The 23,477-nt window shown below is 53.3% G+C and overlaps 1 protein-coding gene across 1 annotated transcript; it reads left to right on the top strand.

Annotated features, from left to right (window-relative positions):
• Positions 1-20,280: 20,280 nt before the first annotated feature.
• On the top strand, positions 20,281-21,270 carry LOC309685667 (olfactory receptor 14I1-like; the record flags this gene model as incomplete). The annotated part of the gene is made up of 1 exon (XM_082501397.1): positions 20,281-21,270. The coding sequence occupies one exon, from the start codon at positions 20,281-20,283 to the stop codon at positions 21,268-21,270; it is 990 nt and encodes a 329-aa protein (XP_082357523.1).
• Between the last annotated feature and the right edge of the window lie 2,207 nt (positions 21,271-23,477).

The raw sequence follows: 23,477 nt of genomic DNA, 5'->3' as shown, positions 1-23,477 counted from the left end.
CTGCAGCTCCCTCACTTGAGCTCCGGCTTTTGCTGGCTGAGGCTGCCACTGGGAGCAGGGCAATGGGCTCCCGAGGAGTCCTCCTTGCTGTGCAGCAAGAGGGAACTAGGACAGCAGGGCTGTCTCCAATTAAATGTAATTGTGTTATATCAAAGAGCTTTTCAGTGTTGTTGTCGGCAATTTGCCCAACTGCACAGCAGAGGAGAGGGGATTTTGTTTTCTCTGTTTTGTTCTGGTTGTACCTGCCGCATTTCGGAGCGGTTTGGGATGGCCGAAATCCCTGACATTTCTAATGCACTCCAGGTGAAGTCTTGTGGGTCCTGAGAGGCAAAGGGACGGTCCCTTAGTGCAGAGAGAGAAGAGCGGCTCTGCCCATCTGTCCTCTTCTCCGCTGCCCTGTGCTGGCAGCTTGCAGCTGGAGGAGGATCCCTCTCAGGTGTTGCGATCAAAAGAAGCAGGACACTGCGGAGAAGAGAGGAATGCAGGTTCAAAGGGCAGATATACAGGCTCATTGCCTTTTCTCATCTCTCCCCTCCCAGACTGGGACCAGGAGGGATCATTGCAGCTGCCCACATACAGCTGCCCAGCAGCATTTCCATGGCCTGAGCACCGAGATGTCTTCTCCATGTGGATCCGAGGGAGCACAGAGATACTATGGGAGAGCTGTGCCCTTCTGGAGAGCACCCTGCAGCCCCACAGGACTCCTCAGGGAAATAGTTGATGTCCTTAAGTTGCCTGGAGGAGTCCTGGGCACATTGCTCCCACAGACACGACTGCAGAGCAGGACCCAAAGGGTTGGCATCTGAACGGGAGCTGAATCTGCCACCCGCAACCCCCACCCCCCACACTGACTCAGTTTATCCTCAGTTTATCCAACGGTGAGAACAAGGGCAGCTCAGGCAGGAGGGGACGGCAGTGAAATGCCACAACACTCCTGACAAGGGAGGAGGGACATGCTAGGCAGACGGCAATCCGGGGTTCGTCCTTTGCTGGGCTCTGGCTGCTGCAGGGTCAATGCGTGCCCAAGACCCCGTGGGCTGGAGGGCAGAGCTGTGCCCCGGCTGGGAATGGAGACCAGGCAGGAGCTGCCAAGGGGAAGGTGTCTGTGCTTCAGGGACAGCACGGACGGGACCACATGTCCCTCGCCAGTGTTTCAGGCAGCAGCTCCCTCTCACTCCCTGCCCGTGTCTCTGCTGCCGGCAGCTGTCCCCCTGTCCCCGGCTCAACTCCTGCTCAGGGCTCACAAACCCCATCCCACTGCTGTGCGCCCACCTCTGTCTGCCAACACCTCCAGGGACGGGGCGCTGCCCAGGGGCACCTCTGAGTGTGTGAGGGCTAAAGACCAGTTCACAGCGAACCTGATGTGGCTGCAAAGGGGAAGATGCTGCTGAGTTGGTGTGTTGCCGGAGAGGTCCTCTGAAAAATATCATGAGGTAGAGCTCACCCGTGCTGTGCTCTCTTGAGAGCACAAGCACCATGCCCTGACCTGCTCATCCCTACCCTACCATGCTGGGGTCACTCCTTCCACCCACAGCTTCTCCCCACAGCACTGCGGGGAGCTCCCTGGGCAGGTGGAGAGCTGACCCTTGCAGGTGGCAGAGTCCCTGCCCCGGCACACAGCCCCCGGGGTGCAGGGACCCTGCTGGCAAGGACAGCCCTGCCCACCCCTGCCTGCACACCCACCTTCACAGCCCTTCGACCATTCCTGGGAGAGGGCAGCCGTCATGCCCTGTGCCTCTGATGGTGCAGCAGGGAAGCCCCAATCTAGAGAATGTCCTCTTGTTCCACAGCAGAGAAGTTGTGAGCATCCTCCTGAAAGATCCCACGGGCTGTGGGAGGTGCCAGCTTTTGGAGATCTCTCCAGCTACTGCAGCTGCTCTGCTTTGGGAAGAGTTCTACCCCAATTCACCCTCAGCATCCTCCCTCTCCAGACTGCCTTTAACCTCTCTCTGCCTCCCTGCTCTGCCCTCGCTGCCTGCAGGCAGTGCCCTCAGCCCTGCTGCGCTGTGCAGAGGAGCTGCTCCTGGGCAGAGCTGTCTCTCTGCAGCGCTGCCCGCTTGCCAGAAGCTCCCTCCGGCCCAGCAGCCCGGCCCAGTTTGGCAGCAGAGGACCAGCCCACGGTGGCACTCTCTGTCCCCTCTGGGCTCCCTCAGAGATGTCCCTGGGGCTCCAGGGGAACCACCTGGGAAACAAGCTGAAGTCATCGCTGATGTTTTCTCCCTCTGCTGGGCAGAGAAACTTCTTCCCTGCAGTGCCATTTCCCCTTTCGGAGACAGAGTTATGTCCAAGAATCCCCTCTTCTTGCCCCACTAGGAGACAGCACACCCAGGCAGGAAAGGCAGGAGTCTCCTGTACCTCCTGTACCCATGCAAAGCACAGGTGACACATGAGGTGCCAGAGGTGGTCTAAGACACGTGCTCGTAACTGATGGAAATATTAAGAGGGACAGGGCAGTGTCTGGAGTCATCGTTTTGAGGCTGGTGGGGCATGGTGGTGACACTCCCTCTCCTCCACCAACTGTCTTTACCCCATCTCCTTTGGCACCCATGGCCCGTTTCTCACAGACACCCCTACAGTGCCCAACCTCATTCAGGGCAGCTGCTCCATTGGAAGGTGACCTACACCCTGTGGTGCTACAGGAGGTGCCAGGGCTCTCCTGCACAGCCGCATGCAGCCAGCAGGGACTACACAAGACGTGCAGGAACACAATTGCCATTCAGAGCAGCCATGTAACACACCCCAAGAGAACCTCTGGGACGTTCAGTGCCTTTGTTCATGCAGCTGCAGTGAGGCAAGTCCTGTCCCATCTCCATCCAGCAGATGTAGGCAGTGCTTCTCCCACAGCCTTTAGTCATCCCTTTGATGATGCAATCATGGAACAGAGCAATGATTTACCCCATGTTCTTGGATCACAGGATGTCCATCGCTGAGGACATTTTCCAAAGCACCTTGTCTTTCCTGGAGATCAGCTTCCCCTTGCACCACAGGCCCTGCAGGCCTGCAGAGACGTCCCAGAGAGCAAAGCCCTCTCCTGCCACGGCTGCACAGCCCAGCCCTGCTTCTCTCTGGTCCTGAGGGTTTGCTCTTCTTCAGGTCACCTCATTTCCTCTTTCTATTGCCATCTGCCATCCACCCCTGCATGCTCTGAACAAAACCTTTGCCTTGCATAGGACCTTGGGCACTTGGCACCAGATTCCTTTGTTGCACATCTGAGTGTGGTCCTCGTACCTTGGCTGAGGTCCAGCACAACTCTGCTCTGACCTAAAGAACGTATAATGAGGGAGAAGAAGGGGACAAATTCTTATCTTATTTACATCTCCATTTCACAGCTAAATGGAGAAGTTGAAACACGTGTGGAAAAGGCCTTGATCTAAGGTGTGTGTAAGAAGTCCTCCTCTTGAGAACTTTGATGTTGGTCTGTACATTCTCATGTTTTTCATAAGACAGACCAGCAAGATGATACTTTCTCTGCTCCTATGTACGTAGAGATTTGTGCAGCCATCTGCAAAACCATATTTCCTCCAACAAACTGAATGTAGAAAGTGTGTTCCGAGAAAATGTTTCTATCAGGACGTTTCACATCTAAATGGCGCTGGGAGCAATGAAGTTTGGGTAAACTGGATAGATCCTGCTTTTATTTCTTTGCTATCCAACATTGCCCCCACCTGCTAGCGCTTCCCTCCTGACATCCCTTTCTTTGAGAGGGTCAGTGCTAGATGGCAACTGATCCACATATTGCCCGAGTTCATCCAGTCACCTTCTCTTCCAGGCACACAGAAAAGCAATCCAAGGGGACATGACCTGGGACATGTTCCTCATTGTCGTGGTTTAGGCCAAATCCACCACTGGGGACCCGAGGGACCCCAGACGGGACCGACAGATGCTCCCCTCTACCTCTCTTCAAAGAGAGAGGCAGAGGAGGAAAAAGAGACTTATGAGTTTAGAAGAAACTAAACTACTTTAATGAAATATTAATAATAAAATAAAAAGAAATAATGAAAAATATATACAAAACCGTATCAAGCTCCCGAGACGACAGTCATGTCACCGGCTGGCGCTGGGGCAGTCCCAGGCTGGACTCAGTGATGGACGGGAACTGGATTCCGGATCTGGATTCAGGATCGGGATCACAGGTAGACGAACAGAGTCCTCCTCAGACGTCGGCCATTGAAGGAAGAGCCCGTGACCCTTTGGTCCCTCAGCTTTTATACTGAGCATGAGGCAGATGGGATGGAATACCCTGTTGGTCAGTTTGGGGTCACCTGTCCTGTCCACTCCTCCCTCCAGGTGGGACCCCACTATGCTTTTCCGCTTCCGACCCTCCAACGTGGCATATAACAAAGTTGGTTGGCCGTGGGTGTTATAGCAATAAGTATAAGCAGGAGCCTCTCTGCATACCATGCCTGGGCATCAGCTATAAACAATTGGTCTTATCACTCTGAGAGAGTGAACATTGTCTGCACAATATGCAGTTAATTTCAGTAGTTAGAAGAGGCCAGCTAAGAAGCGAAGTTACTGAACAAAATTGGTTCTCTTTTACCTCACACCAGGACACTCATCTAAAGTGAAGCTAAGCAGCCTCAGCTCCCCAGCTCATCCTCTGGATCTTTTGGAAAGATGCATGCCACGTTGCTTTTTGCAGTTGTCGTGGAGTCCCCCAGCCTCCAGGACCTTTCCAAGATGATAGAGAGTGGCCTCACTGTGACATTCTCTTCCTTTCTCAGCACCCTTGCATGCTACCTCTTTTCCCACATACTGGTACTGGTTGACTTTGCCCAAATCACCTTTGATTTGATTCCCATCCAGCCCTGGCTCTTCTCCTCCAGAGTCTTGCCTTGAGGCACCAAGGCCTGGGAGACCTTGCTGGGGAAATCTGAGGCAAGACACACATGGAGTATCTCAGTTCTATCTACGCTGGCTCCTACTCAATTAAGCAGTGTCCAGTCAATATCTTTGTTTTCTTCTTTAATTGCTCCTGAGGTAGGCAAAGATCATTATGATTCCCTTGAATTTGCCCTCAGCTTTCAACTGGGTTTTGATACAGACAAATGCTTGGAAGATGCTGTCCTTGAAGACCAGCTGTAGTGAGCTCTGCTGTCCTTCAGTGCTGCTGCTGATTGGATCCCCACTAAAACTGCCCAGAACAGTCCCAAGTCTGCTCTCTAATGCCCAGCATCTGCAGTCTTCTATTCTTGTCCCTCCCTCCCCTCGGGACCTGGGACCCCCCTGTTTCGGGGTCATGACAGCCAATCTTCACATCCCGCACCAGCTCTTCTTTGCTTGCAAGGATCAGATCCGGGTTTGTATTACCCCTGTTGACCCATCTGGTCGCTGTGCTAAGGTGTTGTCCTCACACATTCCAGAAACTGCCTGCAGTGTGCACGCTGCCGTATTCCCCTTCCAGAAAATGCCCAGGGCACTGCAGTCCCCAGGGAGACTCGGGCTTCTACAGCCAGAGACTTCCTTGGCATGCTGAGCAAAGGCTATGCCCACTTCCTCACCCTGCCTGCAGGTTCCTGAACTCCCACTATGGGAGGCCACTTCTGCTAGCCTCTCCTCTGACCTTCCCTCACAGGGGCTCGTCAAACTTTTCACCTGGTCCACAGAGTAGCTCCATACATCCAGTAAACCTCTTCACTTTCAGTGAACCCCACCCCAGATCCTTCCTGCCTGTCTCTCCTGGAAAGCCGAATCATAGAATCATAGAATGGCTTAGGCTGGAAGGGACCTTGAAGATCATCCAGTTCCAACCCCCCTGCCCTTGGCAGGGACATGTTCCACTACACCAGGTTGCTCAAAGTCCCATCCAGCCTGGCTTTAAACACCTCCAGGGATGGGGTAACCATAGCTTCTCCGGGGAACCTGGGCCAGTGCCTTACCACCATTGAAATGAAAAATTTCTTCTGAATATCTAATCTAAATTTCCCCTCTTCCACTTTAAAGCCATACCTCCTGGTCATATCACTACATGCCCTTGTAAAAAGTCCCTCCCCGGCTTTCCCGTAGAACCCCTTTAAGTACTGCAAAGTCACAATGAGGTCTCCCTGGAGCCTTCTCTTCTGCAGGCTGAACAACCCCAACTCTTTCAGCCTGTCCTCAGAGGAGAGGTGCTCCAGCCCTTGGATCAACTTTGTGTCCCTCCTCTGGACCCGCTCTGACAGGTCCATGTCTTTCCTCTGTTGGGGGCTCCAGAGCTGGATGCAGTAGTCTAGGTGGGCTTTCACCAGAGCAGTTCCCTTGACCTGCTGGCCACGCTGCTTCTGATGCAGCCCAGGATGCGGCTGGCTTTCTGAGCTGCAAGCACGCATTGCCAGCTCATTTCAATCTTCTCATCAGTCAGAACCCCCAGGTCCTTCTCCTCAGGACTGCTTCCAGCCATTCTCTGCCCAGCCTGGATTTGTGCTTGGGATTGCCCCAACCCAGATGTAGGACCTTGCGCTTGGCCTTGTTGAACTTCATGAGGTTGGCATGGGCCCACCTCTCCAGGCTGTCCAGGTCGCTCTGGATGGTATCCCTTCCCTCCAGTGTGTCTACCTCACCACACAGCTTGGTATCATCAGCAAACTTGCTGAGGGTGCGCTCGATCACACTGTCCATGTCACCAACAAAGATATTGTCCCAGTATCAACCCCTGAGGAATGCAACTCATCACTGCTCGCCACTTGGACATCGAGCCGTTGACCACAACACTTTGCGTGTGACCGTCCAGCCACACCGCCCCTGCCCTCTGTCATTGCACGGGGTTAGTGCACCTCAAGGGCAGGACTTCAGAGTTCTCTTTATCGGACATCATGATATTACTTTTGGCCCATCCCTCTGACCTGTCTATGTCCTTTGGCATGCCAGCCCTTCCCGCCAGGGTAGTGTCTGCAAGTCCTATGGAAAAGAACACTTGCATCTTCTCCAGGTCCTTAAAAACATGATAAACAGGGCAGGTGGCAGGACAGACCCTTGCAGGAGCTTTCAAGCTAGATGCCTCAATGCAGAGTACCACGCATTGACCACACACCTCTGAGCCCCATCAGCCATCTGGTTAGTTACCCATCTCCTTATGCACCCATGCAAGCCATGACATCCTAATTCAGGCACAAGCATATTGTGGGGGAAGATGTTGAAAACTTTGCTGACTTCCAACTTAAAAGACGAGTGCTTCTCTCCCTGCGCTGAGCAATTGCGTTCCTCCATCACAGAAAGCAGAGAACGGTGGGAAACAAGCTGCCCTGGGTAAACCCAGGGTTTCAGACACCCACAAATGGGTTCTGAGCGGACACACTCTGGGGCACAGCCTTGACTTCCCCTGCTTATCCGTGGGCCATTTTTCTAAAAGAGCATGCAATATTTGGATGCTGCCAGTCATCAGGGAGTTCCCTCCCTCAACCTCCTTAGCCTTTCAATGGTTACGGAGTGTCATTGGACATGCTGGGACATTGGCTTACCCTGTCATCTCCCTCAGCTGCCACCCCTCCTGTCCCATAGACTGGTAAGGATTGTCTTAGTTAAGGTGACTTGGGAACAATCCACTGCTGGTGGCGTTCCTCCAGATTCCTGCCCCAAATCACAGAGCTCTGGGAGACCTTGCTGGGGCAGAGTGAGGCAAAGAGGATGTAGAGAATCTCCGATATAGCTCCACCCGCTCTCTGAAACTCAGCAGTGGCCACACAGTGGCTTTGTTTCTCCTTGAACTCTTCCTGAAGGAGTAAACACTCATTCTGGTGCCCTTGAATTGCCTTTGGGGGTTAGATTGAATTGCGATCTGGACTATAGCAGAGCTTGGAGGAGGCTGTCCTTTAAGACCAGCTGGACTGAGCTCTGCCACCATGTCACAGCTCTGTCTGCCACAGGAACGGCTCCAGCTGGTCCCTGGCTGTGATCATTGCTGCACGTTTGGGCGGAAGCCCCCCAGCTGTGGCACCAGGCAAGCGGTGACTTGCCATAAGGAATCCTGGTACTAAGAGTCCAACACCCAGTGTGTGCTATTATTGGGACAAGAAGAGAGGGCCAGCTCTTCTTCTGCTGCGAGAAATAATACTGCTGGAAGTAAGTGTCTCTGCGCAGCTGAGGGAGGGAACATCAGAGATTGCATCAGCCTTTTTCACAGGCGGTTCCCCTGGAGCCCCAGAGACACCTCCAGGGAGCCCAGAGGGGACAGAGGCAGTGCCAGCGTGGGCTGGTCCTCTGCTGCTGAGCTGGGCCGGGCTGCTTGGCCGGAGGGAGCTCCTGGCAAGCGGGCAGCGCTGCAGAGAGACAGCTCTGCCCAGGAGCAGGGCTGGGGGCACTGCCTGCAGGCAGAGAAGAGAGACCTTCGAGGCAGAGAGAGCTTAAAGGCAGTCTGGAGTGGGGGGTGCTGAGAGCTCACTGGGGCAGAAATCTTCACCGCCCTCTGCGTGGTAAGTCTCAGGGTGCCGGGCAATGCAGCTCCAGTTCCTGGAGGGATCTCCTCAAGCTGGTCCATCTGAGAGCTGCTGGGCTCTGTCAGGAGGACTCTCTCAGTTTCAGTGCTGTAGAGGAGGAGGATGTGCTCCAGAGCAGGGCTTCCCTGCTGCCCGTTGCGAGGGACAGGGCCCGAGGGCTGCCTTCTGCTGGGGATGGTTGTGGAGGTGTGCGTAGGGGTGTGCAGGCAGTGGTGGCCTGGGCTGTCCTTGCCGGCAGGGTCCCTGCACCCCGGGGCTGTGTGCCGGGGCAGGGACTCTGCCAGGGTCAGCTCTCCACCTGCCCGGGGAGCTCCCACGGAGCTTCTGTGGGGAGAAGCAGTGGGTGGAAGGAGTGACTGTGAGCAAGGCAGATGCCTTCTGTTGCTGAGATAGACCTGTGTGGGTCAGGGCTGCTCCCGGATCCCCATCACCCCCAGGACATTTGCACAGTGTCCTTTTGAAAAAGGACATCGAGGCACCTTTCCCCTGAAAGGGAACAAGTCTGTGCTGTGGGATTTCTCCTCTCAGCTGCTGGGTGGGCAGTGGGAGGTGGGAGTGGATTTCTCCTTTGTGGAGAAGGCACAGAGACCCCCGTTCTCGATAGCACTTCCCTGAACCCCTCCTGATCCCCCACACACCCAGAGATGCCCCTGGACAGCGCTGTGCTGCCAGGAGGGGTCTGCAGGGCAGAGCTGAGCACACAGCGGGTGGGATGGGCTCTGGGGCACTGGCAGGGAGGAGACCCGGGGGCAGAGAAGCAGCTCCAGGCAGGGGCAGCTCCTGGCAGCCCAGACATGGGCAGGGACAGAGGGAGCTGCTGCCAGACATGCCCGGGCCCCCTGCCCTAATCCCGGCACCTCCCGCCATCCCCTGACCTTCAGACAACTTCTCCGCAGCAAGCCTCTGCTCTCTTCTCCCGCCCGCCCCACAGCCAGAGGGTCCAGAGCCCGAGATGCCTTCTTGGCAGCTGCACCTCCAGTCCAGGAGTAGTGTTTGTGTCCTACAAGTGATGCACAACATAAAAGCAAGTGCCCTGCAGTGTCTCTGTCTGGAGACACTGTCACTGAGGAGAAGGCTTCACTGCACGCCTGTCTGACTCCCTCTCCTCGCTTCCTTTTTTCAGAGCACAGACGCATTTCTCCTCGTTTCCCCACCCCTCTGTTGAACTCTGCATCTCAGGAGTTGGGGAGGGGGGTGCAGGTCAGCTTCTCTTCTGCCTCTGACTCTGGGAGTCCTGCCCCAGAGGTGCCCTCATGGAAAGTAGGTGACGAAGTAGTATTTTACCTGAAGGGAATGTGTCATTGAGTTTGTGGGGTTGGGAATGAGCTGGGTCATTCCTCATTCAGCTGTGGGAGGGGGATTTCTGTGAGGAATGGCATGGGGATTTCCTCAGAGAAGTCTCTCCCGGTTTTTCACTGCCTTTTCCTCCTTGGACAGGTCCCCCGGCCCAGACGCAGCAAATGTCCAACAGCAGCTCCATTACCCACTTCCTCCTCTTGGCATTCGCAGACACACAGGAGCTGCAGCTCTTGACCTTCGGGCTCTTCCTGGGCATCTACCTGGCTGCCCTCCTGGGAAACGGCCTCATCATCACCGCCATTGCCTGCGACCACCGCCTCCACACCCCCATGTACTTCTTCGTCCTCAACCTCTCTCTTCTGGACCTGGGCTCCATCTCCACCACTCTCCCCAAAGCCATGGCCAACTCCCTCTGGAACACCAGGGCCATCTCCTATGCAGGATGTGCTGCACAGGTCTTTTTCTTTCTCATTTTTATTTCAGCTGAATATTTTCTCCTAACCATCATGGCCTATGACCGCTACGTTGCCATCTGCCAACCCCTGCACTACGGGACCCTCCTGGGCAGCAGAGCTTGTGTCCGCATGGCAGCAGCCGTCTGGGGCAGTGTTTTTCCTTATGCTGTGCTGCACACGGCCAATACATTCTCACTGCCCCTCTGCCAGGGCAATGCCCTGCACCAGTTCTTCTGAGAAATCCCCCACATCCTCAAGCTCTCCTGCTCACACTCCTACCTCAGGGAAGTTGGGCTGATTGTGGTTAGTGCCTGTTTAGCATTTGTGTGTTTTGTTTTCATTCTGCTGTCCTATGTACAGATCCTGAGGGTGGTGCTGAGGATCCCCTCTGAGCAGGGACGGCACAAAGCCTTTTCCACGTGCCTCCCTCACCTGGCCGTGGTCTCCCTCTTTATCACCACTGGAGTGTTTGCCCACCTGAAGCCCCCCTCCATCTCCTCCCCAGCTCTGGACCTGGTGGTGTCATTTCTGTACTCGGTGGTGCCTCCAGCAGTGAACCCCCTCATCTACAGCATGAGGAACCAGGAGCTCAAGGATGCCCTGTGGAAACAGGCCCAATGGACGCTGTTTCACCGACAATAACCTACCGCCTCTTCTCCGCACATTTCCCAGAGTTTATCTTAGACCACGAGCCTGAATTTTTCTCTTGTCATAATCCTGCTTATTGACATTTTTCTGGGTTTATACTACTTTTCTGAGGTTTGATCCTACTGGGTCTGACCCTTGCACAACACTGCGTCAGATGTAGCTGGTCAGATAACAGCTCTTAAATGAAATGGGATGTCCCAGGTAGAATAGGGAGAAAATGGAGAAATGGGAAAAAAAAGACATGGGCTGAGATAAATATTGTTTAAAAGAACAGTAACAGAAAAGATACTATTACTGCTACTACTACTACTAATAATAATAAACAAAATAAAGTGATGCAAAACAAATTGCTGTCACTTCCCAATGATTAACTCCCCAGCCTGTCCAGAGACGTGATCACCGATCCCTGCCCCCCTGCTAACTCCCATTTATATACTGAGCATGACATCTATGGGATGGAATATTCCTTTGGCCAGCTTGTCTTGTCTGTGCCCCCCCACCTTCAACAGGAAGTTGAAAAAGTCCGTGACAATATAAGCATCACTCAGCAACAGCTAAAACAATATGAGTTAACAATGTTATTCTCATAGTCAATCCAAAACACAGCAGCTACCAGGAAGGATATTAACTCTATCCCAGGCAAAACCAGGACAGCGTCCGCCCCTTATTCTATACCATCTACCTCATGCCCAGGTCTTACACTTTTCCATAAATCACCACCATTTTCCTGTCTTTCATATATGTATATATGCACACAGATATCATTCCCTTAGTCCATGGCCCATCCCACTGAAATGTCCTTTGAGTTCATTTAGTCCATGACTTTGGGCTCCATCTGTTGTAACTGTCTTTCCCGGCAGGAGACGTGGTGTGTGGTGTTGAATTGTTGCGTGCTGCATCTGGAGCTCACAGCTGGTGTAGCCGGCATGGCCCATGCCCATCATCTGTGGGTCACTCTCACTGTAATATCATGGCTAGAGCATACGACAACTGTAGTAGTGATGGCATATAGTGGTAATTTAGCAATAAATATCATATAATTTGATTCATTGGCCATTCTCACCAAAATCAAATCCCCTTGAGGAACACGTCGGTCATCCCCATCCTCCCGCATCACCCACCAAGTGCACCCAGGGCCCTAAACAAAAGAAATCCCACGGATAGGATTGCCTTTGCCTGTGTCAGGAATAACCCGGATTTTCTTCCCGAACATATTCTTCATGTGCCCTGTGGGGACTTTATCTCCTTCCACAGTATGGAAAAGTTCTCACCGGGCAGGGGCAGCTCCATAGCAGATCCTCAAATGTTACCTAACCAAGTGTCCTTTGCTAAATGGGCATCCCAGCGTTTGAAGGTCCCACCACCCATGGCTCTCAGTGTAGTTTATAGCAGTCCGTTGTATCGTTTGATCTTCCCAGAGGCTCGTGCATGGTAGTGGATGTGATACACCCACCCAATTCCATGCTCTTTGGCCCACTGAATGCTCTGCCTGTGGGATGAGGGTGTGCAGGCCCCGTGGCAGGCAACAGCGCCTGGCTCCGAGCACTGCCTGCTGACAGCTCACAGGAACAAACCAAGCGTGGCATCATTGGCCTGTGGGCAGTGCCTGCTGCGACAGGGCAATGGGTAATAGTTCTAAGGTAGAAGAGGGTCGATTTAGACTACATAGAAGTCTTTTCCTCTGTTTTACCAGGTAGAGAAGGGAGCAGCCAGAAACGGACGCATAATGCATGTCAACTTCTGGCTACGTGGCTGGTGCTATCATGAGGGTTTTTGCTTTTATGACAATAAAATATGAACATGGCCTTTTAGAGAGGGATGGGATCAACCTGTCTAGAAGAGACAAGGGAGTCTTTGGCAGCAGGCTGGCCAGCTTGGTGAGGCAGGCTTGAAACTGTCACATCCAGCTGGGCAATAACCACAGCCAACCAGAGCAGTGACAAATATTCCTTAGCAGACTCCCAAGGTGATATCCAGAAAGCCAACCACCTGCAGGGCGTGTACGACTGTGATGGATCCTCTCGCTCTCCTCCAGGGAACCTGCATGCTTGATGACCTCTCTGAAACCCTGTACACACGCAGCGTGGTTAATGGACAGGAAGAAGTACAGAAGAAGCCCTGTGTGCAGTCACAGGGCCATGGTTTCATTGCAATTACAGAGACATGGTGGGATAGCTTGCAGGACTGGAATGCTGTCACGGATGGCTATGTACTTTTTTGGAAAGACAGGCCAGCAGGGTGAGGTGGTGGAGTTGCTCTCTATGGGACAGAGCAACTGGAACTCATTGAGCTCTGCCTGCAGCTGGATGAAGAATGTGTTGAGAGCTTATCGTTAAGAATTAAGGGACAGGCTACTGTGGGAGTCACTGTTGTGGGTGTTTACTACAGACCACCAGATCAGGAAGAGGAAGTTGATGAGGCCTTCTACAGACAGCTGGAAATAGCCTCATGGTCACAGGCCCTGGTTCTCTCGGGGGACCTCAGCCACCCTGGTATTTGCTGGATAAACAACACAGCCAGGCACACACAGTCCCGGAAGTTTCTGCAGAGCATTGATGAGAACTTTCTGACACAGTTGGTGGGGAAAACAACGAGGAGAGGTGCACTGCTGGGCATTTTACTGACAAATAAAGGAGGACTAGTTGGGGATGTGAAGGCTGGGGGTAGCCTTGGCTGCAGTGACCATGAGATGGTGGAGTTCCGCATCCTGCGTGGAAGGAGGGCAAAATGTAGGACTGGAGCACCTCTTTTATGAGAAACAGCTGAGAAAGCTGCGTCTGTTGAGCCTGGAGAAGAGAAGGCTGAGAGGGGATCTCCTCAATGCTTATCAATATCTAAAGGGAGGGAAGTCAAGAGGATGGGGCCAGACTCTTTTCTGTGCTGCCCAGCGACAGGACAAGGGGAAACGGGCACAAACTGGAACACAGGAAAAGCTTCTTTTGATGCAGCCCAGGATAGTGTTGGCTTTCTGGGCTGCGAGAACACATTGCCAGCTCATGTCCTGCTTTTCATCCCCCAGTATACCCAAGTCCTTCTCGGCAGGGCTGCTCTCCATCCCTTCACCCCCAGGCTGTATTGATATCAGGGATTGCCCCACCCAGGTGCAGGACCCTGCAGGACCCTTTGCTTGGCCTTGTTGAACCTCATGCTTTTCATACGGGCTCACTTCTTGAGAGTGTCAACTGCACCACTCAGCATTGTGTCATCAGCATACTTGCTGAAGGTGCACTCGATCTCACTGCCTATGTCACTGATGAAGATATTGAACAGTACTGGTCCCAGTACGGACCGCTGAGGTTCGCCACTTGTCACCAGTCTCCATCTTGACATGAGGCCATTGACCACTACTGGATGGGACCATCCAACCAGTTCCTCATCCACCGAACAATCCACCCTTCATATCCATGTCTCTCCAGTTTCACAGAATCACAGAGTGGTCAGGGTTGGAAGGGACTTCTGGAGATCATCTAGTCTAAGCCCCCTCCCAGAGCAGGGTCACCTACAGCAGGTTGCACAGGACACGCCCAGGCGGGTTTGGAATGTCTCCAGAGTGGGAGATTCCCCCTCCTCTCTGGGCAGCCTGTGCCAGTGCTCTGCCACCCTCAAAGGAAAGAACTTCCTCCTCATGTTAAGATGGAACTTCCTACATTCAAGTTTGTGCCTGTTCCCTATAGTCCTGTCACTGGGCACCACTGATAAAAGACTGTTCCCATCCCCCTGGCACCCTCCCTTTAAGTATATATAAGCATAAATAGGATCCCCCCTCAGTCTCCTTTTCTCCAGACTAAAAAGCACCAAGTCCCTCAGCCTTTCCTCATAAGAGAGATGTTCCAATCCCCTCATCATCTTCGTAGCCCTTTGCTGGACCCTCTCCAGCAGTTCCCTGTCCTTCTTGAACTGGGGAGCCCAGAACTGGACACAGTACTCCAGATGAGGCCTCACCAGGGCAGAGTAGAGGGGGAGGATGACCTCCCTCGACCTGCCGGCCACACTCTGCTTGATGCACCCCAGGATGCCATTGGCCTTCTTGGCTACCAAGACACATTGCTGGCTCATGAGCATCCTGTTGTCCACTGGGACATGCTGCTGCATGTTCCCCCAAGATCTTCCTTCCTTCCAGCTGGACAAGCCCAGCTTTTTCAGCTTCTTCTCACAGCAGAAGTGCTCCAACCCTGACCACCTTGGTAGCCCTCCACTGAACGGGCTCCAGTTTACCAGTGTCTCTCAGGCATTGCAGGGGGTCAGAACCTGGGGGAGTGTTCTGGATCTGTTCTCAAATGTGCTGAGCCCAGGGTGATAATCACTCCCACTGGCTGTGCTCCTGCTCATACCACCCAGGATGCTTTTGGCCTTTGCCGACGGCTCCATGTTTTGCCTAATGAAACCAAAGGACCACCAGAGCCTTTCCTGCAGTGCTGATACCAACCTAGGCAGTCCCTGCCCTCTGTCACTTCAGGCCCTTAGTCAACCTCAGGGAAAGAACTTTAGATCTGTCCTTGTTGGATAACATGATGTTACTGTTGGCCTCTCCTTCAAGCCTGTCTATGTCCCTTTGGATGGCAACCCTGCCCATTAATATAGTGTCTGCTCTTCCCAATGAGGTGTCATCTACAAATGCTAGAAAAAAAGCATTTTCTCATCTCCTTTGGGTAATTAAAAGCCCTTGAAACATGCTGGTACCCGACTAGATACATCCCTCTGGGCAGAACACTATGCATTCACCATGTTCTTCCAAGCCCGACTACTGATCTCATTTATTACCCGTCTACTTATCCACCCAATCAGACCATAATGTTTTAACTGGACACAAGAATACTGTGGGGAATGAGGCTGATAGCATAGTGTTCGGCGCAGAGTCTAGTTGGAGGCCTGTAAGTAGCAGTGCTCCCCAGGGGTCAGTACTGGCCAGTCTTGTTCAACATGTTAATCAACGTCCTGGATGAGGGCACAGAGTGTACCCTCAGCAAGTTTGCTGACATCTGTTGGAAGGGTAACACAGCAGGGCATAGGCAGTCCAGGAGGTTCTTGGATTGTATTGACAACATCTCTCTCCCAGTGGTAGAGGAGCCAACGAGGAGAGGAGCTCTGCTGGACCTTGTCCTTACCAACAAGAAGGGCAGGTAGGCAGTGTCAAGCTCAAGGGCAGCCTGGGCTGCCGTGACCATGAAATGATCAAGTTTGAGATTGTCAAGGCAGCGAGGAAGGTGCGCAGCAAGCTGATCACCCTGGGCTTTAGCAGAGCTGACTGTGGCTCCTTGATGCAACTGCTCAGTATAGTGCCATGGGATGAAGCGCTGGAGGGAAGAAGGGCCCAAGTAAGCCAGTTAATATTCAAGGCTCACCTTCTCCAAGCTCAGGAGTCATGCATCCCTACAAAGAAGAAGGCAGGCAGAAAAGCCAGGAGGCCTGCATGGATGAACAAGGAGCTCCTGGACATGCTCGCAAGTGAAAAGGAGGCCTATAGGGGGTGGAAACAGGGGCGGGAAGCCTGGGAGGAATACAGAGAAATTGTTCAAGCAGCCCGGAACAGGTTAGGCAAGCTAAAGCCCAGATTGAACTTGGAAAGGTCCTGGAGGCTGGGGGACTCCATGACAACTGCAAAAAACAACGTGGCATGCATCTTTCCAAAAGATCCAGAGGATGAGCTGCGGAGCTGAGACTGCTTAGCTTCACTTTAGATGAGGAACATGTCCCAGGTCATGTCCCCTTGGATTGCTTTTCTGTGTGCCTGGAAGAGAAGGTGACTGGATGAACTCGGGCAATATGTGGATCAGTTGCCATCTAGCACTGACCCTCTCAAAGAAAGGGATGTCAGGAGGGAAGCGCTAGCAGGTAGGGGCAATGTTGGATAGCAAAGAAATAAAAGCAGGATCTATCCAGTTTACCCAAACTTCATTGCTCCCGGCGCCATTTAGATGTGAAACGTCCTGATAGAAACATGTTCTCGGAACACTCTACATTCCGTTTGTTGGAGGAAATGTGGTTTTGCAGATGGCTGCACAAACCTCCACGTATATAGGAGCAGAGAAAGTATCATCTTGCTGGTCTGTGTCTTATGAAAAATATAAAGAGAATGTACAGACCAACATCAAAGTTCTCAAGAGGAGGACTTCTTACACACACCTTAGATCAAGGCCTTTTCCGCATGTGTTTCAACTTCCCCATTTAGCTGTGAAATGGAGATGTAAATAAGAATTTGTCCCCTTCTTCTCCCTCATTATACGTTCTTTAGGTCAGAGCAGAGTTGTGCTGGACCTCAGCCAAGGTACGAGGACCACACTCAGATGTGCAACAAAGGAATCTGGTGCCAAGTGCCCAAGGTCCCATGCAAGGCAAAGGTTTTGTTCAGAGCATGCAGGGGTGGATGGCAGATGGCAATGGAAAGAGGAAATGAGGTGACCCGAAGGAGAGCAAACCCTCAGGACCAGAGAGAAACAGGGCTGGGCTGTGCAGCCCTGGTAGGAGAGGGCTTTGCTCTCTGGGACGTCTCTGCAGGCCTGCAGGGCCTGTGGTGGAAGGGGAAGCTGATCTCCAGGAAAGACAAGGTGCTTTGGAAAATGTCCTAGGCGATGGACATCCTGTGATCCAAGAACATGGGGTAAATCATTGCTCTGTTCCATGATTGCATCATCAAAGGGATGACTAAAGGCTGTGGGAGAAGCACTGCCTACATCTGCTGGATGGAGATGGGACAGGACTTGCCTCACTGCAGCTGCATGAATAAAGGCACTGAACGTCCCAGAGGTTCTCTTGGGGTGTGTTACACGGCTGCTCTGAATGGCGATCGTGTTGCTGCAGGTCTTGTGTAGTCCCTGCTGGCTGCATGCGGCTGTGCAGGAGAGCCCTGGCACCTCCCGTGGCACCACAGGGTGTAGGTCACCTTCCAATGGAGCAGCTGCCCTGAATGAGGTTGGGCACTGTAGGGGTGTCTGTGAGAAACGGGCCATGGGTGCCAAAGGAGATGGGGTAAAGACAGCTGGTGGAGGAGAGAGAGTGTCACCACCATGCCCCACCAGCCTCAAAATGATGGCTCCAGACACTGCCCTGTCCCTCTTAATATTTCCATCAGTTACGAGCACGTGTCTTAGACCACCTCTGGCACCTCATGTGTCACCTGTGCTTTGCATGGGTACAGGAGGTACAGGAGACTCCTGCCTTTCACTGCCTGGGTGTGCTGTCTCCTAGTGGGGCAAGACGAGGGGATTCTTGGACATAACTCTGTCTCCGAAAGGGAAATGGCACTGCAGGGAAGAAGTTTCTCTGCCCAGCAGAGGGAGAAAAGATCAGTGATGACTTCAGCTTGTTTCCCAGGTGGTTCCCCTGGAGCCCCAGGGACATCTCTGAGGGAGCCCAGAGGGGACAGAGAGAGTGCCACCCGAGCTGGGCCGGGCTGCTGGGCTGGAGGGAGCTCCTGGCAAGCGGGCAGCGCTGCAGAGAGACAGCTCTGCCCAGAAGCAGGACTGAGGGCAGTGCCTGCAGGCAGCGAGAGAAGAGAAGAGAAGAGAAGGGAGAGAGAGGTAAAGGCAGTCTGGGGTGGGAGGACAGGAGAGAGCTCACCAGGGGACAAACCTTCGCAGCCTTTCACATGGTAAGTCTCTGGCTGTGGGGCAATGCAGATGAGTTCCTGGCAGTGTCTCCTAGAGCTGGCACATGCCATGGCTGACAGGAGCTGTCAGGACGGCTGTCCTGGCTGTCTGGTGTGGAGCAGGAGGATGTGCTTCAGAGCATGGATGTCCTGCTGCACCTTCAGAGGGACAATGACGGACAGCTGCCTTCTCCCAGGGATGGCTCCGGGGTTTTGAAGATAGGCATGCAGGCAGGGGTGGGCAGGGCTGTCCTTGCCAGCAGGGTCCCTGCACCCTGGGGGCTGTGTGCCGGCGCAGGGACTCTGCCGCCTGCCAGGGTCAGCTCTCCGCCTGCCCAGACAGCTCCCACAGAGCTTCTGTGGGGAGAAGCCGTGGGAGGAAGGAGTGACCCCTGTCAGGGCAGGGTCTTTCTATTGTTGAGAGGGTGCTGCATGGGTCACGGCTGCTCACAGCTGCTGACCACCCCCAGAACATTGGCAGAGGCAGCACTGCAAGGGGAAAGTCAAGGCAGGGGCTACCTTAAAGACAAAGACCTTTCCAGGCTCTGTGCTCGCAGCTTTCTCTAAGGGAAAGGAGCTGTCACTGTGACACTGAGGGATCAGCAGGTCTGCCACAAACCTCATCAAGTGCCTGCACTCACTCCTCTACCCACAGACAGCACCAGCATCCCCTTTGCCTGCAGCATCAGGCTGGATCTGCTCCACTCCTCAGGACCCGCACAGAGGGAGGTGGCCCTGGGCAGTGCCCTGCTGCTGGGAGGGGGCTGCAGGGCAGAGCTGAGCACACAGCGGGTGGGATGGGCTCTGGGGCACTGGCAGGGGGAGACCTGGGCACAGAGCAACAGCTCCTGGCAGGGACAGCCCCAGGCAGCAGAGACAGGGGCAAGGGCCGGGGGGAAACTGCCAACACGCCCGGGGGGAGGCTGCCTTCAGCCAGCTCTCCTGGGCTCCTCCATGGAGGTGTCTGCTGGGCGCTGTCTGCTGGGACCTGAGCGCACTCTCTCTTCACATCATCTCCTCTGCGGCACCCCGACTGCCTGCTCTGCCGGTCCTGTGGGGCTTGCGAGCTGCCCCCAGCAAGGCACAGCGCTGCCGTAGGGTCCTGGGGAGTGCTGAGCCTTTCCTCGGGGGTGGGCAGTCTCCTCTCAGAGAGCTTTGCTTCTCTCGGGGAGGGGTGGTGTCCTGCTCTCTCCATCACAGCTCCATCTCTGCGCTGGGACAGGGAAGAGATTGCAGATCTGCCCTCTCAACCAGTGCTCCCCTCATCCCATATGAGTTCAGCTGTTTGGTATTTTTTAAAAAGTAGTTTGTGTGTGGAGTCATCTCGAAGGCAGATGAAACAAAAGCAGAGGGCAGATGGGCAAAACCCCGATGGACAGTGCAGCTCTCCTGAGTCTCCTTTAAGCCAAAGAGAGCTGAACTCGTCTGTCCCGTCTGAAGAATCGTAACATGATTAGTCATCAAAATGAGGATTTCTACATTCATGAGATGTTATCATGGAAAATAAAAAGCACAGGCAAAAATTTATAAGGACATGCTAACCCTCTGCTCTGCAGCCCACGCTCTGGAGAGCCATGAGTGCAAATATTGAACTTTTCCATTACAGGTGGATTACATCTGACACCCCTTGTGACGGTTGGAGCTGTCACAGAGCAGCTCCCTTGTACCCACTGCAGCAGAGCAGGGCTGACTCCTCAGCAGCACAGGGGCAGAGGTGCTGCTCCTCACACCACACTCAGCCAGCACCACCCAGAGAGAAAAAATGCATTTCAACTGGGGGTGATATCTATGAAAAATGGAGTATATGGGCTCATAGAATTCTGTCCTGATTTTTTCCTGTCTTTTCCTTCCTTTAACAGAGCCCCCATAAAAGAAATAACTAATGTCCAACAGCAGCTCCATCACCCACTTCCTCCTCATGGAGTTCGCAGACACACGGGAGCTGCAGCTCTTGACCTTCGGGCTCTTCCTGGGCATCTACCTGGCTGCCCTCCTGGGAAACGGCCTCATCATCACCGCCATCGCCTGCGACCACCGCCTCCACAGCCCCATGTACTTCTTCCTCCTCAACCTCTCTGTTCTGGACCTGGGCTGCATCTCCACCACTCTCCCCAAAGCCATGGCTAATTCCCTCTGGAACACCAGGGCCATCTCCTATGGAGGGTGTGCTGTCCAACTCTTTTTCTTTCTCATTTTTATTTCAGCTGAGTATTTTCTCCTCACCGTCATGGCCTATGACCGCTACGTTGCCATCTGCCATCCCCTGCACTACAGGACCCTCCTGGGCAGCAGAGCTTGTGTCCGCATGGCAGCAGCTGCCTGGGGCAGTGGGTTTCTCTATTCTCTGCTGCACACGGCCAATACATTTTCACTGCCCCTCTGCCAGGGCAATGCCCTGCACCAGTTCTTCTGTGAAATCCCCCACATCTTCAAGCTCTCCTGCTCACACTCCTACCTCAGGGAAGTTGGGCTTCTTGTATTAAGTTCTTTCTTAGGTTTTGGGTGTTTTGTTTTCATTGTGGTGTCCTATGTGCAGATCTTCAGGGCCGTGCTGAGGATGCCCTCTGAGCAGGGACGGCACAAAGCCTTTTCCACGTGCCTCCCTCACTTGGCTGTGGTCTCCCTGTTTATCAGCACTGCTGTATTTGCTCACCTGAAGCCCACCTCCATCTCCTCCCCACCCCTGGATCTTCTTGTGTCATTTCTGTACTCGGTGGTGCCTCCAGCAGTGAACCCCCTCATCTACAGCATGAGGAACAAGGAAATCAAGGATGCCCTGTACAAATTATTGCAATACAATCTACTCACAATTAATATGGTGCCCATTATCCCACAAGGGCTCCCACAGTATTACAGCAAAGACCAGGACTAACTTTTCTTCAATTGTGCATTTTACCTTACTGCTTTCCTTCTTGTTTTGTTGTTTTGTTTTATTTTTTTTTCATTCTGTTTTTTTATTATATACCTTTGATGTTACTGTTTTTGTTCTCATGCTTGTTTTTTTTTTTTTTTTCTTTTCCTGGACCCAAAGATCTCATGTGCATAAGAATCACAGAATCACAGAATGGTCAGGTTTGGAAGGGACCTCTGGAGAGCATCTAGTCTAACTCCACTGCCAGAGCAGGGACACCTACAGCAGTGGCACAGGACGGCTTCCAGGCGGGTTTGGAATGTCTCCAGAGTGGGAGACTCCCCCACCTCTCTGGGCAGCCTGTGCCAGTGCTCTGCCACCCTCAAAGGAAAGAAGTTTATCCTCATGTTAAGATGGAGCTTCCTACGTTCATGTTTGTGCCCGTTACCTTTTGTCCTGTCACTGGGCACCACTGAACAAAGACTGTTCCCATCTCCCTGGCACCCTCCATTTAACTATTTATACGCATTAATAAGATCCCCCCTCAGTCTTCTTTTCTCCACACAAAAAAAGCCCCAAGTCCCTCAGCTTTTCCTCATCAGAAAGTTGCTCCAGTCCCCTGATCATCTTTGTAGCCCTTTGCTGGACTGTCTCCAGTAGTTCCCTGTCCTTCTTGAACTGGGGAGCCCAGCACTGGACACAGTACTCCAGATGCGGCCTCACCAGGCCAGAGTAGAGGGGAAGGAAGACCTCCCTCGACCTGCTGGCCACACTCTGCTTGATGCCCCCCAGGATGCCATTGGCCTTCTTGTCCCCAGGGCACATTGCTGGCTCATGGGCATCCTGTTGTCCACCAGGATTCCCAGGTCCCTTTCCACACAGCTGCTCTCCAGCAGGTCAGCCTCTAAACTGTACTGGTGCATGAGGTTATTCCTCCCCAGGCTCAGTACCCTACACTTGCCCTTGTTGAACTTCATAAGGTTTCTCTCTGCCCAACTCTCCAGCCTGGCCAGGTCACACCGTATGGCAGCACCACCTTCTGGCATGTCAGCTACCTCTTCCAGTTTTGTGTCATCAGCAAACTTGCTAATGGTACACTCTATCCCTTCACCCATGTCATTGATGAATATATTGAACAGGACTGCACCTGAGCTAGATCGAAGCTCCTTGTTTAGACTAGCTTAATAAAGAATCCAGCAGAAAATTAGTTGTATCAACTTCTGCATCTTCACATCTCCCCTGGAGCTGGGCCCCAGCATGCAAGAGGGGTTCAAGAGGCAAATGCCCAGCTGTCCCATGGAGGATCAGCCTTGGGGGCCCTTAGGGCTGCCCCTGGCTGCCTCGCTGGGCACTCTGTCTCTGCTGCCTGTGAGTCTGAGCTGCTGCTCCCCTTGAGCCATGGCCAAGGACAGCAGGATGAGGTCGTCTTTTCAGTGCTGGTATCTCCTCACATCCACAGTCTTCTGTGCTCTTGCCTTTGTGTTACCCAAAAGGTCTTGTGGAACTTGTGACAGTTCTGTTGTCCAGACAGTGGCATCCCTGTGGCTGCAGGCAGGAGCAGGTCACGTGAACCTGTTTACCAGAGCTGGTCTCTGTGCAGGAACCACCATAATCAAAATGGTTTCTTAAGGGAGGGCCCAAAGGTTGAATGCCTCTTCCAAAGCTGGTGTCAGGAATGCACCCAGGGAATTGCTCCCTCAAAGGACCGTTTCTCTTCTTGAGACCTTGATGGATTTAGGGGGACAGGCTCAGAGTGCCAGGGGATCTGTGAGGGACCAAGGACTGGGTGAAGACCTCCCTTCATGCTTGCACATGTCCACTCAGACAGCAACTGGTCTTTGACTTATTTGCCCGGTGCTGTCCCACCTGCAGTGGGGCTGATGAAAGATGAGGAATCAGGCACTACCAGGAGAGCTCAGGGGATCTTCCGGGACAGTGCGTGAGTCTGGGTGGGCAGTGAGCGGCACCTCATAAAATGAGTGACCGTCCAAGGTTGAAAATGGCAACCTGTGGAGCCCATAGGCTAAGAAGGAAACTTGAAAGCAATGACAGGTTGTGAGGACCCAGTAGGAAAAGGGACATAAGACTGGAGAGCAGTTCAGGACACCCTCTCAGAAAGCCTCAAGGGCTGGATCCAGGCTGGAAAAGGGACATAAGACTGGAGAGCAGTTCAGGACACCCTCTCAGAAAGCCTCAAGGGCTGGATCCAGTGCAGCCCTGTCCTGTCC

The sequence above is a fragment of the Vanellus vanellus genome (assembly GCF_965231255.1).
Source record: "Vanellus vanellus genome assembly, contig: HAP1_SCAFFOLD_185, whole genome shotgun sequence".
Taxonomy (NCBI): domain Eukaryota; kingdom Metazoa; phylum Chordata; class Aves; order Charadriiformes; family Charadriidae; genus Vanellus; species Vanellus vanellus.
Note: the sequence above shows the minus strand (reverse complement) of the source record. Positions and strands in the feature narration are given on the sequence as shown.